We start from the raw sequence: 18327 nt of genomic DNA, 5'->3' as shown, positions 1-18327 counted from the left end.
AAGAAACACAAAAACACCACAAAGACAGTCAAGAGCCCCACTAAGAGTCACACAACCAAATACAAAACACGCACACCACAAAGAAACACAAGAAAAGACATAAAACAACCAAAAGACACAAAATCATCACAAAGATAGACATAAACATCAGAAATAGACACAAAAAATACTACGAAGAGACAAAAAACAACCAAGAGACACAAAAACGCCACAAAGATAAACAAAGGCACCACTAAAAAACACAAAAACACCACAAAAAGACATAAAACATGAAAATATTTTAGAATTTCTCTAAGTTGTTATTTTAAGGAGAAGCAGAAGAATCTAATCTGATTTTTAGGATTTGCTTTTTATTATGTCAAGTAACTTAATAATAATTACTATGACAACACTACAAATAATAACGATATTGAAAAAAATATCGTTGTTTGTAGTAATATTCTCATAGTTATTACAAATATCACTAACAAAAAGCAACAACAATAAACATTATACTGTCCCAATTAGATTGCTTTCTTTCTTTCTTTGTAATTTGTTTTGGAATTGGAATAAAACATTATTTATTTAGCTTGATTTAAAGTTAATAAGAATAAGAATAATCAATAAAAAGATATAATAAAGTGAAATATTTTAGACTATATTTTATGTAAAGGTGTTTTGTGTGGCTTTGCTGCCCTCTAGTGGCCACAGGCGGTAACTGCTACGTAATATTACCAAAATTATACATAATCTATACTTCCATTTCCGCCTACAAAACATAATAATTTTAATTTTCCTTTTCATGAAACTATGACAAGGTGATTGAGTTTGACTTGAAAGCAGAACATTCAGCGTTTATGTGCAACAATGACCTGACCTGATCAACACAAGAGCTCACATCATGTTACTAATTTAGGTTTTCTGTGGCTTTATGCAGCTTTAGCTAACAGATGTGAGGAAACTGAAAGACTCAGAGACACTGATGTTTAGAATGAAGCTGTAATCACCGTTAGTCAGCTTCTCCAGCTGCTCTGATCATTTTAGTTGGAGTCTTAGCAAAGTTCTAACTGAAAAGTAGCTGCTAACCTGAAGAGAACAGCTGCAGCCTTATAAAGGTAAATACAGAGTCAATACTTCCGGGTCGGAGTTCAAAATAAAAGACACATGATTTTAGTTACGGGCTTTGTCCACGGGGGGGGGGGGGGATTTTTAAAAAATCCACTGATTGTGCTAAATTCGGGGAAACAAAACGTCTTTATTGCACACACAGATGTGAATGTACAATAATAGAAATGCTTCAGGAAAAACTTTGAGCAAATATTAAATTCGCTGCATAAAATTGCAAAAGACAAACCAGGGACTATAATAGATGTTCAATGTCACATTACCAAATATTTATACATACTTTTCATGAATCCATACATCTGTTTATATTATTTATGTATTTGATTTATTTCAGACATGCCACTGTGTCATTATTTACTACAGTATTTTAGCTCTAATATTAATTATTTAAGATAAGATAACATAAAGTTCTTTATTTCTCCCCACGCCAGGGGAAATTTACATTGTTACAGCAGCTTATGTAACAGTAGATGTAGTGATAAGAATAAAATAATAATAGAACAATAGTAATAATGTAAATTTCCCCTGGAGTGGGGAGAAATAAAGAACTTTATCTTATTATCTTATCTGAAGTATTTTAACTGTATTCTTTATCATTTACTGCAGTGTTTCACCCTCAACATTTATCATTTACTGCAGTATTTTAGCTCTAATATTCATCTTTTACTGCAGTATTTTAGCTCGAATATTCATTATTTACTGCAGTATTTACCTGTATTCGATATCTTTTATTGCAATATTTTACCTATATTCTTCATCAGTGGATTGTGACGCTCTCCAGGTCAACTCAGGTATCAGATCATGTAATTCAGAGTTTATGAGGTTTTTTTATTATTTATATTTTGTAATCACCAGTGATGTAATTATACACGTTGTGATTCAAACTCCGACCAGTTGGCGGCGCTAATGACGTAAGATTCAGTATTTGCCAACAGCTAAAGAAATTAAAGAAGAGCCGAGGAGGCGGTCCCTCGGGTTAAAGTCACTTCCGTGTTGGTAGCGCAAAGACTCACGGGAATGTAAAAGTTAAGCTCTAAATTGTAAATAAATCGTTCTGTGGTTGTTGTTCAGTTGTTGTTTGTTGTTGTTGTTCAGGAGAGTTTTCATGTTTGTTTGAGGACAAAACTCTGAGACAGTTGTGTGATGAACATAAAACCATGACAGAGACTCACGGAGGAGTTCAATTAAAACTGTTTAAAATTTAACCATTAACCATAGTGATGACGTCAGACTTCCTGTGTCTGAGACGGCGACTCCTATTGGATGATCGCTGAGGCAGCAGTTTATGAATTAAAGGGCGGATTCTACTGTAAATACAGTTTTATATGAACGTTTCCTCTTAGATTCTACCTTTTAAGTCAAGTTATCATTGAAACATTTATTAATTAAAGGTGTCTGTGGTGTAATTTAAGCTGGTTTAAAGTATTTAATTAGCAGAATAAGGTCACTATCAGGTAAAATAACAGTAGAATCATAGGCTGAGACCTTCCTAGTCACTGGATCTCAAACACACATTTGACAGTTGCAGAGAGTCTGAACACAAGAACCACTCTGGGAGCAGATATAGACGATATTATTATTATTTATGGATATAATGATGACTATATATAGAGCATTATGTATAAACTGGTCAAATCTGCACCAGACTGTCCTAAAGATGTTAGTCTTTAAAACACAGTTTCCAATCTGTGAAACTTTTATTCTATTCCTCAAAATGCAGAAAAGGAAGATTATGATTTTTAGATCCGTGAAAAAAGCAGTGAAATGTTCCTTGTTTGAATTTATTAAAATGTGGATAAAAACAGAATCTGAGGCTCAGAGCTGGAAGTGAAGTTTCCCTTAACTTTCCCCTTAACTTGAGGGTGGTGCGTGGTTGGTAATCAGACTGTAACTGTGCATCACGTATGATCTCAATGTACGGATCAGATATTAATCAGAACTGAACAGAGTCACATCCAACAGAAACATCATGATGAGCTGCATCCAGACTGAACTCAGGAAAGTTTTGCCTCATTTCCAGTGACTGATGGAGTGTTTGATCAGTCTGGTTATTCACTAACACCTCCACTGGATCCACTGGGCTCCACGCTCACTTTTCCACTGGCAGCACTGGTGCAGATCATGGACAAAGTGGCCCCAGCACGTGATGAGGTCCTGCATTTACCAGAGTTCCCTAAACGCCTCACATGCAGGTTCAGATAGATGCTGTCAGTTCCAAAGAGTGTCAGTGGAGCTCCAGGAAACAAGAAGATCTGAGTGGAAACTGAAGCAGAGTTCAGGCTGTCCAACTGTCCTCTGGAAACACGTCACTCTGTCTACTTTCAGCTGCACAGAAACCACTTTTACAGATTTTACAACAGTCAGAGCTGATGTTGGACAGTCCAAAGACAAGATGGTTGTAATGCTGCAGATACCAGAGTTGACCCAGACAACCCGTCTCCTCAAAATCATCATCCTCTACAACTGCATCCTCACAAACGCTATGACAGAAGCACGATTTTGTCCTGAAATAAATGGAATCTGAGAGCTGTGACGTGCTGGGAAAGGTGGCCAGTTAGAAAGAGTGATAAAGTCTGAGTTAGGAGGGAAACCATCAGCTGGACTTTCAGCCACAAGACCAGAGTTCACGTCCTGTGATGGACCAAAGAACCTCAGAGCCTCAATCAGTTTCATTCTCTGTCATCATTTACTTTCCCTTTTCACTCAGTTCAGGAAAATATCAGCCTTTGTCAGGCACTTTGACACGTTACCAGCTTGGTTCAACGTCTTTGTTGTGTCTAGATGTCAAACAGGAAGTTAAGAAACGGAGGCTCAACACAAGGAAAGTCAGATCTAAAAAGCAACAACATTCCCACCAACAGAGAAATCACAGTAAAGAACTCCTCTGAGCTTCACCGCTGAAGATCTCAACAACTCCTGAGACATTAATATGCATTAATACATATATCATTGACTTCTCTAATAAACTGGACATAGTTCACTTCTTGTCCAGTAAAACATGTCAGTGACTTCCTTCTGTCATCTTCAGAAGGTTAATTAAAGTGTTTGTGATAATTACAGCCTCCACGCGTTGGAAATATTAGAATATCAGACAGTTGAACAAAGACGAAAGAATCATTTGAGCAGCTGAAGGTCAAATGTGGACACACATTTTTTACACCTGTCCAGGTAAGAAGACATTTAGATAATATAGAAGAAGTCAATGAGTGAGCTGCAGCTGCTTCTTCAAAATCTGTAAAAAATCTCTGAATGTCTGTTTATTTTCATCTGAATATTAATGTTAGAACATCTGAGTCTGAACATCATCAACCTCCAACAGATCAAGTCAACATTAACTGAACTTCTCCCTCATTCACAGTGTGGAGCTGCAACACTAAACTGTACAGGAACAACACACTTCATACTGGTTCCCAGTCCACCTCCCAGTAACATGGTCCAGTCAGAGTCTCTACACACCAGCTGCTGCTGCTGCTGCTGCTGCTGCTTCAACCTCTGGATCATCAGGACACACTTCATCCTCTCAGCACAAACACCGTCCTGATCAGAACCTCCATCTGCAGAGAGAAGAAGAAAGATCAGAGGAGATGAATGAGTTTGATCAGCATCAGGTGTGTTTCTCTGCACATTTCACTGCAGTCCACAGTGGAAACAAACTGCTGACACTCATCAAGCTTCATTACTGCACAAACTCTTCACTCATGGATTTACTGCTGCTCCATTTAAACCAACAGTCTCTGAGTGTCCATCAACATCTCATCTGCTCCTCAAACATCAGCTGACAAACCAACATGGAGGCTGTCAGTCAACACATCTGGATCAAAGCACACACAAGGACACACATCCAGATGTTGCTGCTGGACCTGAGCACAGCTTCTGCTCTGGACAAACACCTCATGGTTCCTACATGTGATGATGCTGCTGCTGGTTTGCAGGCTTCAGTCTCTCATCTCAGAGCTGTGACAAACATCACACTGATCAGCTGATCACTGTTGAAGTGAGACAACAAACAGTCAGATCACATCTGATGGACACTTAGATGAAGGAGGACCACTGTCTCTGCACATCTGGAAGGCTGGCAGCTGGAATCAGCTCGATTTCCTCAACACATCAACACAACAACAACAGTCGGCTTCACATCCACTCAAACACACCATGACAACAAGCTTGTGGCTCCTCTGATTGGCCGACTGCTGTCTCTGTGTTTCTGTCTCCATTCTGCTCTCAGAGCTTCACTGAGAAGCTGCAGGTTTACAGGAGACTCTGGATCTTTGCTTTGATACTGACTGTGTTTAGTAGAAAACTGCTGGAAGCAGCAGAGACTGATGGAACCTTCTACTGACCTCAGAGTCTTCAGGATGCAGTCTGGACTCTTCACAAGATCTAACAGATGTTCCACTGATGAATCCTGCAGGTTGTTCCACCTCAGGTCCAGATGTTCCAGATGGGAGGGGTTGGACTTCAGAGCTGAGACCAGAGAATCACAGCTGATCTCTGACAAACTGCAGTTCTCCAATCTGAATAAAGAATAAAAGATGTGTATAAAATCATTGATGATCCATCAGATGTGTTCAGGTTCTGAATGTGCAGATCAACATTACTTTGTCCTCATCAATCAGCTTTTCTCTAAAAGCAGCACAGTGACTTTGTCCTTCTGTTATTGTGGATCATCATCATGTCAACCTTCTACACACATCATCCACATGTCAACACAACATTCATCCACCTATTCATGTCCACACATCAATAACATGCTGCATCATCAACAGGATCAGGATCAGTCAAATAAAACTCAACACAAACCAAAGAAATATTTATACTTCACTCAGGAAACTTTGTCACTTCAAACTGATCTGAGTTCAGAGGATCTTCTGGATCCAGATGTGACTCTTTAGCTCAAATTACATTCATTTACTTTAACAACTAACACAACATTTTACACACTTTCTGCTACAAACACGACTTTTGACACAACAAACTGAATTTAGAAGAAAAAACAGAAAATGTGAACCAGAGCAGATTTACAGCTTCATGGATGGAAGTTTTGTTGAACAGAAATGAGCTTTAGTTGCCATTAAACACATCAGATCTACAACAGTAACAGACAGTCAGTGAACTGACCTCAGAGTCTTCAGGATGCAGTCTGGACTCTCCAGAAAACCACTCAGATGTTTCACTCCTGAATCCTGCAGGATGTTCCTGCTCAGGTCCAGAAGTTCCAGATGGGAGGGGTTGGACTTCAGAGCTGAGACCAGAGAATCACAGCTGATCTCTGACAACCTGCAGTCCTTCAATCTGAATAAAGAATAAAAGCTGGAGATAAAATCATTGATGATCCATCAGATGTGTTCAGGTTCTGAATGTGCAGATCAACATTACTTTGTCCTCATCAATCAGCTTTTCTGTAAAAGCAGCACAGTGACTTTGTCCTTCTGTTATTGTGGATCATCATCATGTCAACCTTCTACACACATCATCCACATGTCAACACAACATTCATCCACCTATTCATGTCCACACATCAATAACATCTGCTGACCTCAGTCCATCTCTCATTCCAGGATCAACATCAAATCTCTTCATTCTTTCATTTATTTCATCACCTTCTTCTGTATTTACTTCTTCTCACATCACTTTCACATCAGCTTCACATTCAGACACACAGCAGGACTGTGGATTCTGTCCTCCATCTGGGAACTCTGCAGTCAGCTGATCAGGGGATTTATTCACACTCCAACAATCTCAAACATCTTCACCATGTTTTCAGGAAAATACTCCAAATTTATTAACAACAAACTCCAAACTTCAGTCAAGGATTTGACTTGAATATATTGAAAAACCATCAACAGTCAGTGAACTGACCTGAGAGTCTCCAGTTTACAGTTTGGACTCTGCAGTCCAGCAGAAAGATGCTTCACTCCTGAATCCTGCAGGTTGTTCCAGTTCAGGTTCAGATCTATCAGATGGGAGGGGTTGGACTTCAGAGCTGAGGCCACAACTTCACAGTGACTCTCTGAGAGTCTACAGTCAGAAAGTCTGTCATGAGACATAAATGACAAAACATGTTATTATGAAAAAGGACACTTTATATTTCCTTCATGCATTTGATAGCAGAACATCTGGACTGGTCCTGTTGGACATTTAGTTCTTCACATCAGTGCTTCAGCTCATCTTCTCTGACTGTTTGACATGAAACTGAATTCTCATCAGCCTCTCTCACACCTGAACACTTTCAATCTGGAATAATTAGATCTATAATCTTAGTGTTTCATCTGCAGATGGAGGACAGAAGATGGACTTCCATTCAGGCTTCCATACTGTCCACAGTCTGTCAGTTTGATCTGATCCCACGTCTGACTCCACAAAGTTCTCAGGAGAACATCTGGATCAGAACAACATTTTCTGTCTACTGTGTTTACTGTGACTTCACTGGTTATTAGTATTGTATAAACAGTGACAGTTGAAAGATGATGATTTGTCTGCTGCTGAACTGCTGCAGACAGACTCACCTCCATCATTCAACATTTACAGTCTGCTGTCAAACGTTACACAAATGAAACTGATCACTGGACAACACCTGAACATCATGAAATACAAACATCACTAAATATTCTGATGTGAAGACAGACGACTGAGTCAACTTTTGCCCTCAATGTTCTTTTGCAGATTCTGAAAAATTTGTTCAGCACAAACACAAAGAACAAACCAATGAGGTTGAATTATTTCCACCATAATGTTACACAAACACATTATCAGGGTTTGTAGCTTGAAAAACACAACTCTGACCTTTTTGTGCATCAGATCTCTGGAAACAGTCTGACTTGTGGGTCATTACATATCATTTCATCAAGTGGGGGACCACCTGACCCCTCAGATATTTCTAAATTTTTACATACTTATAGAACATTATATATGATGGAAAAATCCAAAATTTCAAGGCTTAACTGTAAAGAGCTCCAAAGTTATGACCATTTGAAGTAGGTAGGGGGTACCCTAAAAGTGCAACCAAAATTAAGACTTGAAAGTTTCGGCTATTTTCAGGCTTCTATAACTTCTGAACAAAAAGAGCTAGAGGTCTGAAATTTTCAGGATCATTTCATAGGAATCCATAGTCCTAAGAAATGTGAATATAATATTTACTTAAAATGTATAATTGCATGTTACACAGAATGACAAAGTTGAGATTTTATCCATCGCGAACTTCTAAAATGCTACTTTTGGCCACCTGTTACACAAAAACTAATCTTGCTATTCATTAGAAATTTTTTGTGCTGTATCTTGGCTACCTAGGGAATGGATCTGTGTAAAATAAAGGTCCTATGTTATGTTATGTATGATATATGAACAGCAAAAAATCAAAAATATCTGTCCGACCTTCAGATTCAAAGGTCAATATCAGCATGTGGGATAGGTAGTATCACAAAATAAAAGACACCATGTGAAAGTACAGGAATTGCCCTAAATTTTGACATCAAGCACAACTTGCTTCTATAAATCCTTCTATGTTAAATGTTCAAATTAAATATGCACGTTTTCACCGCATATTTTAGCCATATATAACAGAAAATGTAGTGATTTCCAAGTGTTCAAATGTATGTATTGCAGAGTAAAGAAGATATTAAGTACTTACAAATTTATACATCAACTGTTGTTAGAGTGAATGACCTTGTGTCTGAAGAAACTGTGGCAGATTTGTTGGAGCATGATCTGCATCCTGGCCAGTATGTTGCAGCTGTTTATGATAATTACTGGTACTTGGAAAATATTGTGGAAGTGTCAACTGAGCAGGCAGATGTGTTCCTAGACTTCATGAAATCAAACGGCCCTGCCAGATCATTTTCTTGGCCCAAAAGGAAGGACAAGTGTTGGGTGCCAACAGACCATATTCTTACTCAAATTGCAGACTTGACGACAGCAACGGGTCGTCAGTGTAGACTTAGCCAGGATACATAAAAGAAGGTTTCTGAACTGTTTAAAAAAATTCTGAAAAGACATAACTGAACCAACTTTGCAATTCTTGAAAATTTGTAGTTACTTAATAATATCTTCTTTACTCTGCAATACATACATTTGAACGCTTGAAAATCACTAAATTATCTGTTATATATGGTTAAAATATGGGATGAAACCATGCATATATATATACACACACACACACACACACACACACACACACACACACACACACACACACACACACACACACACACACACACACACACACACACACACACACACACACACACACACACACATATATACATGTATATATATAACAGAAGGATTTATAGAAGCAAGTTGTGCTTGGTGTCAAAATTTAGGGCAATTCCTGTACTTTCACATGGTGTCTTTTATTTTGTGATACTACCTATCCCACATGCTGATATTGACCTTTGAATCTGAAGGTCGGACAGATATTTTTGATTTTTAGCTGTTCATATATCATACATAACATCATATAGAACCTTCATTTTACACAGATCCATTCCCTAGGTAGCCAAGATACAGCACATAAAATTTCTAATGAATAGCAAGATTAGTTTTTGTGTAACAGGTGGCCAAAAGTAGCATTAGAATTATTCATCTATCAGCATGTTTCAAAAACAACTTTTAGGTATTTTGTAAAATTACAAACTGAATGTACACACACCACTTACAAAAAGGATAAATACGGAACAATTAAAGAAAAACATCACAAATTGCAACAAATAAATGAATACAAAAGAAATTCCAAACAGCAGCAGCAAAAATTCCATGAAATCAATTATCCCAGACTTTGGAAATGATTCAAATCGTATTCTAAACTCTAAGAAAGAGAGAAAAAGTAAAAATCAGTCGAAAGTTGAATGTTTACTGATTGCATATGACTGCTTTCAGAAGCTCCTTGTGGAATAATAACTTCAGTGCATTATGTGTGCAAATACTAAACGTGATAAACTGATGCTGTGATAAAACCTGGACAAGAACCTCTACAGTTCTTCATGTGTTTCAGCAGATCTTCATGTTTCCTCCATCAGCCAAAGGAAGAAACTCACAAGAAAAAACTGTCAGACGGAACAATTATCAGAATGAAATAGAAAAACTGTCATCATTCATTTAACAGCTTTAAACAAAACCAACTGAAAAATCCACATTTTCACAGCGTTTGAACATCTGAGACTAAACACAGCTGACATGGAAAGTTATAAATAAACAAGTGGAACACTGAGAATAATGAGAATGTTCTAGTGAGAACATCTGAAGAACTCAACTACTGATCTACTCTGACTGATCATCTTCATCACATCTGGACTCACCTGAACTTTCTGCAGTTCCTCACAGCTGGAATCAGTCTCAGTTTTCCCTCCTCTGATGTTCTGTACTTCTTCAGGTCCAACTCATCCAGAACCTCCTCTGACATCTGCAGCATGTAGGCCAGAGCTGAGCAGTGGATCTCAGAGAGGAACTTCTCTGATCTGTTCTCTGACTGCAGGAACTCTTGGATCTCCTGATGTACTGAGAGATCCTTCATCTCCATCAGACAGTGGAAGATGTTGATGCTTCTGTCTGGAGACATTTCATCACTCTTCATCTCCTTCAGGTTGTTGATGACTCTCTGGATCATTCCTGGACGGTTCTCTGTCTGACCCAGCAGGCCTCCAAAGAGTCTCTGGATCATTTCTGGACGGTTCTCTGTCCGACCCAGCAGACCTCCTAAGAGTCTCTGATTGGACTCCAGACAGAGGCCATGAAGGAAGCGAACAAACAGGTCCAGGTGACCATTTTTACTTCTCAGGGATTTCTCCATGACTCTCTTCAGGAACACATCCAGAGTGTCTCTGTTCCAGTATTCCCAGTCTGTTCCCAGAAAGTCCTCCAGAACCTCCTGCTTCCTGTTGGTGTAACAGTGGAACATGTAGACTGCAGCCAGAAACTCCTGAACACTCAGATGGACGAAGCAGAACACCTTGTCCTGGTACAGTCCACTCTCCTCTTTAAAGATCTGTGTGAACACTCCTGAGTACTTTGAGGCTGCTTCCACATCGATGCCACACTCTGTCAGGTCGGACTCATAGAAGATCAGGTTTCCTTTCTGCAGCTGATTAAAAGCCAGTTTTCCCAGAGACTCAATCATCCTCCTGCTGTCTGGACACCAGTGTGGATCTGTCTCAGCTCCTCCATCATACTTGACCTTCTTGACTTTGGTCTGAACCACCAGGTGGTGGATGAACATCTCAGTCAGGGTTCTGGGCAGATCTCCTCCCTCTCTGGTTCTCAGCAGCTCCTCCAGAACTGTAGCAGTGATCCAGCAGAACACTGGGATGTGGCACATGATGTGGAGGCTTCGTGATGTCTTCATGTGGGAGATGATGCTGCTGGCCTGCTCCTCATCTCTGGATCTCTTCCTGAAGTACTCCTCCTTCTGTGGGTCGGTGAACCCTCTGACCTCCGTCACCATGTCCACACAGTCAGGAGGGATCTGATTGGCTGCTGCAGGTCGTGTGGTTATCCAGAGGCGAGCAGAAGGAAGCAGATTCCCCTTGATCAGGTTTGTCAGCAGCACATCCACTGAGGTGGACTCTCTAACATCAGTCAGGACCTCATTGTTGTGGAAGTCCAGAGGAAGGCGACACTCATCCAGACCGTCAAAGATCAACACAACCTGGAAGTCTTCAAACTTGCACATTCCTGCTGCTTTGGTTTCACTGAAGAAGTGATGAACAAGTTCCACCAAACTGAACTTTCTCTCTTTCACCACATTCAGTTCTCTGAAAGTCAATGGAAACATGAAGTGGATGTCCTGGTTGCTTTTGTCTTCAGCCCAGTCCAGAGTCAACTTCTGTGTTAACACTGTTTTCCCGATGCCAGCCACTCCCTGTGTCATCACTGTTCTGATTGATCCATCTCTTCCAGGTGAGCCTTTAAAGATGTCTTCTGGTCTGATGCTTGTTTCTGCTCTGTCTGCTTTCCTGGATGCTGCTTCAATCTGTCTGACCTCATGTTCATCATTGACCTCTGCAGTCCCTCCCTCTGTGATGTACAGCTCTGTGTAGATCTCATTCAGGAGGGTCGACTGTCCTGCTTTAGCGATGCCCTCAAACACTCTCTGGAACTTCTTCTTCAGGCCACATTTAAGTTTACGTCCACAAACTGCAGCAGCAAATTCTGAATGAAGAAACAACATGAGATCAATGAATAAATGACAGTAAATATTCCAACAGTTCATCCTCCTAAAGACTGATTGTGTGAAGATATTCTGAGACTTTAGTAAATGTTCTGTTGATCAGCAGCTTCAGTCTTTCCACAAATCCTCTTACTGCTCTGCAGACAGTCAGCCAGCTTCTCCTGCTTCATCCTCCTCAGGAACAACACTGTGATCTGCTGAAACATCTCTCTGCTGCTCCTCTGATCTTCATCATCACCCTCCAACTCCTCCTCATCCTCCCTCTGACTCTCTGAGCATTCTGGGTAATCTGGACTCACAACCTTCTGCATCTTCTTCAGCTCCTTCTTCACAAAAGTCACCATGTTGTCCTCCAGCAGCTGGAACAGAGAAATGTGTCAATGAGTCCATCAGAGTCAAATCATGGAGCCAAACATCAGATCCATGTTGGACACACTGACAGTCCACTGGTCTACAAAGAGCAGCATGGAGACGCCTGAACACAACAGATGGAGAACAACTTGTTGTCCATGAACTCACCATGAATATGGAGTCCAGGTGATGCTGCTGGACAGACTGAGCTCTGGGAACCTCTGAGTTCTGCTGCTCCACTCTGTGGATCAACATCAACAGTTAGATCTCAGTACTTCTGTCCACACAGACAAATGACATCAAATCAAATGTATTTATAAAGCCAGTTTAAAAACAACCTGAGTTGACCAAAGTGTAGACAGACAATTTAAAAATAGAATTGACAATATACATGTAAAGACAATATAAAACTACTAAAATCAATGAGTAAAACAAAGTTACACAGTATAAAATACTACAAAAGGCAAAAGAGGATAGCAATGTGGAAGATCAATTTCTTACATAAATTTCTAACTTCAAAACCAGTGAGAGCAGCCAGAAGCCATTGAAAACCTCAACATCTTGAGGTTTTTCTTGAAAATATCATCAGATTAGAAGAGGAAGGCTGTTCCAAAGCTTTGGACTTGAACCCAAGTGCAAAGGTTCCACCTCCCAGCAGCCTCAGTCATGGAACAGTTATTAGCAGTTGGTCTGATGAAACTGATATGAGGCTGGCCTGAAGTTGTCATTCTCCTGCTTCCACTATCAGTGAGCTACTGTTTCCTTCATCACAGGAAACAACAACAGCAACCACTGGGCAGCAAACAGATTCAACTTAAGATGAAACTGAACAGACAAGTTTTTCTGAGTATTTGAATCATGCAGTAATGCAGCTCTGATAGTTCCTGCAGGAGATTATCCAGTGTAATCACAGTGAACGTCTCCCTGAATGCAAATGTTAAACAACAAGTTCAGCTGTCACTATTTTCAGCCAATGACAACTGGGATTCATTTGAAGAAATATAAACAAGCCAGAGTGTTTTCCTCCATAACAGAATGATGGTGTGGTGCAGCCTGTATGTTCTACAGACTGGGCTGGAAAAGCCAGAGTTTTCAGCTGGAGACGGTTCTTGTCCATCCATTGCTTCACCTCTGGGAGATGGAGGTGATGTCATCAGGGTTTAGTGGCAGGTATATTTGAGTGTCATCAGCGTAGCGTGGAATGACACATTTATGGAAGATGGAAGGCAAGAGGAGCATGTAGAGGGAGAATAAAACTGGCCCTAATATTGAACTTTAGACCACAAATAATCAGTGCAGATGATGAGTAATTAACAATCTGCACTGAAGAGGACCTGTCAGCCAGGTAGGAGGAAAACCAGTTTAACACACTTAACCTGATGCAACTGCTTCCTTCAGGTGGTTTCAAAGAATTCCATGATCAACAGCATCAAAAGCTGCACTGAGTCCTAAAAGAATTAAAATGTCACAAATACCAGAGTCTTAAAAACACATGAAGTCATTAAAAACCTTCAGTAGATTCAGTGCTACGGTGAGTCCTGGAGCGTGACTGGAATTGCTTGAAAATGGCATCAAACAAACACCAGCTGAAGGTCCATGAGGAGACATGTGGATGTGGACAGAGAATCTGAGGACTCCCTGCAGCAGGAAAGGTTTACTAGTCCTGCTGATTCCACAGAGAATCAACAGCTCTGTCTGAAGCTGACTACAGCTTTCAGCTCACTTTGGTTTTGTCCCAAAGGCTCCCAGCAGCTCCTTCATAAAGCCTCATTCCTCCCTGCTGCTGGAGCAAGACACCCAGAGCCAGTGTGAGGTTGTACTGGGCAGCTCCCAGTATAAATGTGTTTGACTGAGTGTGAGACAGAGTGCTGCTGAAAACTAAGTCAGTCAGTAAATGTTTAAACCTGGACACACTGATCAATGATCCGTCACATGATTTCCTTTGTGTATCACTTTAAAACTCTTACCTTTCATCCACAGGACGGTGCCTTTTCCTTAAATTATCAGGATGTTTTCCAGTGTAGCCAGTCTTCATGGACACAGAGTCCAGTTCTGGTTCAGATGAGTCTTGATTTTCCAGCTTCCTCCTAATAAACACAGGTTAGTTGCTGCACTGCACTCTGACAGTTTACTGACAATAAGTTGGATGAATCTTCATAAAAACCTGTAAAATTGTTTGGTGTGTCAGTCAGTGCTGGTCCTGCTCTGAAAAAGTTCTATCATGTTGTCACCTCAGCGTTCCTGTCCTCAGTTTACATGTTTGCTGCTTCCATTGGAGTCGTTTTTCTCATTAAATGTCACCTGTCACACAAACTGTTTCTGCCTTTTCACCTTATGTTCATCTTAACACCTGCTTTTGACCATCAGACCAGAACTGTTAAAGTGCAGAGCTGCTGACATGAAGACACTCAGAGGATCCACGTCTGGACCAACAAAGTTACAGCAAGACAACAGCAAACACGCAAACAGCAAAATAAAGTCTATAATTTGCTGCTTTTCTTTCATTACAAACAGAATATTGTAATATTTTTTGACTTTTGCTCAAACAGAACATCTACATTTTCAAGTTTCACACATTTATTGATTTATGGACTAAATCATCTGATCAATCGATAATGAAAACGCTTGTCATCTGTCACACTGCATGTGATGACATCACATCCTGTCTCTTGGCTGCAGTGACCTCATTAACATGTAACTGGAGAGAGAACCAATCAGAGTGAGCTACACTCCAAACAACATGTTTAATTTTGACAACAGAAAAGTCTCTGAAGGCAACGATTGCAGCTGAACCATGAATGGATTTCACAATAAAATCACAGTTTGAAATAAAGCCATTAGCAGATCATGAATGCTGCATTTTAGGATCTAAGTTACACAACACGTCTCAGAGTTTAAACTGTGTGTCGGTGGTTTTACAGATTCCTGCTGCCGTCCTCCTGGTGTAACAGTCACAGTTTGATGCTGTTTCATGTGGTGAAGCTTCATCACGTTTTAAATTTATTACACAATCAACATTAAACTGAAGTTTAAAAACATTATCACAGCATCATCCAGGACCGACTCCTCCACACTGGGGATGAATTCATGACCATAGAATCAGCTACTGAATGAAAACTCTGGTCCTGGAAATAACAGCAGGTTACTGTTAGCAGCTAATGATGAGCTGCTAATCCTGCATCACATCACACCAACATGTGCAGCAGCTGAGCTTCAACTTCCAGCCTCTGAGCTGCTGCACACACAGCCTGGAACTGAGTTTACAAAGAAATAAAGTCCAAACTTCTTCCCTCTGCCTTTAACTTCATTGATCACAGTAGATGTTCTTCACTTTGTCAATGCAACGATCCCTAACAAGCACCACAAACCTCCATGAAGCCAAACGTCTCTCCAGGACATCACAGCAGCCTTCACCGTTTGCTATTTGCCCTCCTCCATCCAGCAGCACCTGAAACCTGACTGCAGCTTCCTGCCTACACTGTTTGAACCAAAGCACAAAGACGCCACCTGCTGGATCAGCTGCTGTCCTGCAGCTGCTTCACCACAACCACAGCATCCATTCTTTCCACTCTGACAGCAAACACTGCCTCACACAGGAACATTTCCATGGATGTGAGCAAGAGCTGAGCTGAAACTCAGCATGTGTTTGAGGATTCCATCATAAAGACAATAAAACTGACTCACTGACATTTTATACACTTACAGCGTTTAGATATGAAGAATTACCTCTTTGCAGCGGAACGTTGTTCTCCTTTGAATTCAACTAAAATATGCTTTGAGTCATCACTCTTAAAGGACACACAACTGGGTGCAGGTTCAGATCCACGTTTGGGTCTCTGAGGGATTGATGTTCTCCTGATAGAAGAATGTTAATTCTAACATGTTCAAAAAGTCATAAAGACAATAAAACTGAGTTACTGACATTTTACACAGTTACAACATTTATATATGAATAATTACCTCTTTGAAGCACGAGGTTGTTCTCCTTTGAATTCAAATGAAATATCCTTTGAGTCATCGCTCTTAAAGGACACACAGCTGGGTGCAGGTCCAGGTTCAGGTTCAGGTTCTGGTTCTGGTGCAGGTTCTGGTCCAGGTCCAGATCCAGGATCAGGATCAGGATCAGTTTCAGGTTCTGGTTCTGGTGCAGGTTCTGGTTCAGATCCAGGTTCTTTCCTGTGAATAATGACCGTAGTGATGAGTGCTGAGCTCTGACATGCAGAAGAGTCGTGGACACTTAGAGATGTGGTCTCACCTCTCAGCTTTGTTCTGGTTCTTCTGTTCCCCCCACAGAGAGCTGTGAGGATCCTCACACTGATCCATGCTGCTGAACTCACACCAGCTCACACACACCGTTTACCTTCACAGGAAACACATCATTCAGCTCCACTCAGATCCTCCTGTTCATCCTGTGTGCTGTAGAAAGATCAGCTGCTGCTCTTCTATCAGTCCATCAGATCTACACAGTGTGACCTGCAGCTGGATCCTGGTCCAGATTCATTCTCTCTCTGGGATCATTTAGAATTTACAGAATCTAATAGTTACCAGTGCTGCTGTTTTTTGGTGTACAAATGTGAAAACTTTCTCTCTTCCTGCTGCTGTCTGATGCTGCAGCTGTTCATCAAACTCAGATCCAATAGTTCCAAACAGCTGGAAATAAACAAACTTCAGCTCCTCTGATCATTTTATAGAAAAACACTCTGATTATTTTCATTATTGGGGGAAAATCATTAATCTTTAAGCTGTTTGTGTCTCTTTTCATCGCAGGAAGATGTTAATATGAACATTTAGTGTTGTGGCCTAATAGATTAGAAACTGTAGAACAAAGTACATAAAAAGATGTGCTGTAATTTTGGAACACAAAGTGTTTATTAAGCATCTCCTTGATGTTTTTGGATGAATATTGTTGCTGAAATGAGGAAAAATTCTTCCTTTAATTATTATTTATGCGTCTCTGTCCGTTAATGTGAAGGTTCACTTCACAGTTGTTCTGTGTTAAACTTGTACAGAAACGTTTCCTGGTCTGATCAGTCAGATTTCTGGTGTTGTGTCATAAAGTGATCATCTGACCTAAACTGGTTCTGGACTTCCTGTTGAAGTGAACACCCAGTTTAAATCCATCTACATCTGTTTACAGTCAGAACATGCAAATACTCACTACTTTGTGGTAACAGCAAAAGTGTTTGCTATTTCTAATATCCTTCTTTAAACTGTTTAATGTGCTGTTTTTAAAGTTAGCTTTAGCTGCTAGTTAGCTTTAGCTGCTAGTTAGCTTCCTGTCGTTGGGTGGATGATGTTAGCTGGTCGATGGAACATTAAATATAAAATCAGCTGCTGAATGTTAGCAGAGCTGCGGAGACACATTTCTGCTGCTGGAACTAAACTAACAGCAGCTGGACACAGAGAAAAGTGTCGTTTACTCACCTTCACACGGAGAAAACAAGCTGCGACACGAGGATGGTAAAAGTGAAACTAATTTGGAGAACAGGTAGACCAGGTAGGGCCGTGACGTCACTGTTGTCAGGGCAACGGAGGAGGAACCGTCTTCTTGATGGAACAGTTTCTGGAGAGTTTTAGTAAAATGGAACATTTGTGAACGTTTTCCAGAATCGTTCCAAAGCCTCAGCTCCCAGCGTGATACAGTTCTATAGAGATGAAGCTTCACTACAATAAACAGAAGGAAGAATAAAGAAGAATCAAACACAGAACTG

General features: G+C 40.4%; 1 protein-coding gene across 8 annotated transcripts; it reads right to left on the bottom strand.

Moving 5' to 3' along the window:
• Positions 1–2668: 2668 nt before the first annotated feature.
• LOC111585280 (NLR family CARD domain-containing protein 3-like) lies at positions 2669–18195 on the bottom strand. 8 transcript variants are annotated; one of them, XM_035941232.2, is made up of 12 exons: positions 18041–18183; positions 16872–16976; positions 16577–16792; positions 16343–16471; positions 14584–14703; positions 12785–12857; positions 12399–12624; positions 10398–12246; positions 6964–7137; positions 6223–6414; positions 5445–5618; positions 2669–4658 (listed from the first exon to the last, which is right to left on the bottom strand). In XM_035941232.2, exons 2-12 carry the CDS (start codon positions 16937–16939, stop codon positions 4646–4648), a joined length of 3234 nt encoding a protein of 1077 aa, XP_035797125.2. In that variant the 5' UTR covers positions 16940–16976; positions 18041–18183; the 3' UTR covers positions 2669–4645. The 8 variants fall into 8 exon arrangements, with proteins under 8 accessions (XP_035797125.2, XP_054872709.1, XP_035797124.2 ...); XM_055016734.1 differs by having other exon boundaries at positions 6223–6396; positions 18041–18181; XM_035941231.2 differs by having other exon boundaries at positions 16872–16982; positions 18041–18143.
• Between the last annotated feature and the right edge of the window lie 132 nt (positions 18196–18327).

This window comes from Amphiprion ocellaris, chromosome 13, assembly GCF_022539595.1.
Source record: "Amphiprion ocellaris isolate individual 3 ecotype Okinawa chromosome 13, ASM2253959v1, whole genome shotgun sequence".
NCBI lineage: Eukaryota > Metazoa > Chordata > Actinopteri > Pomacentridae > Amphiprion > Amphiprion ocellaris.
This window is presented reverse-complemented; position numbering and strand designations above follow the sequence as displayed.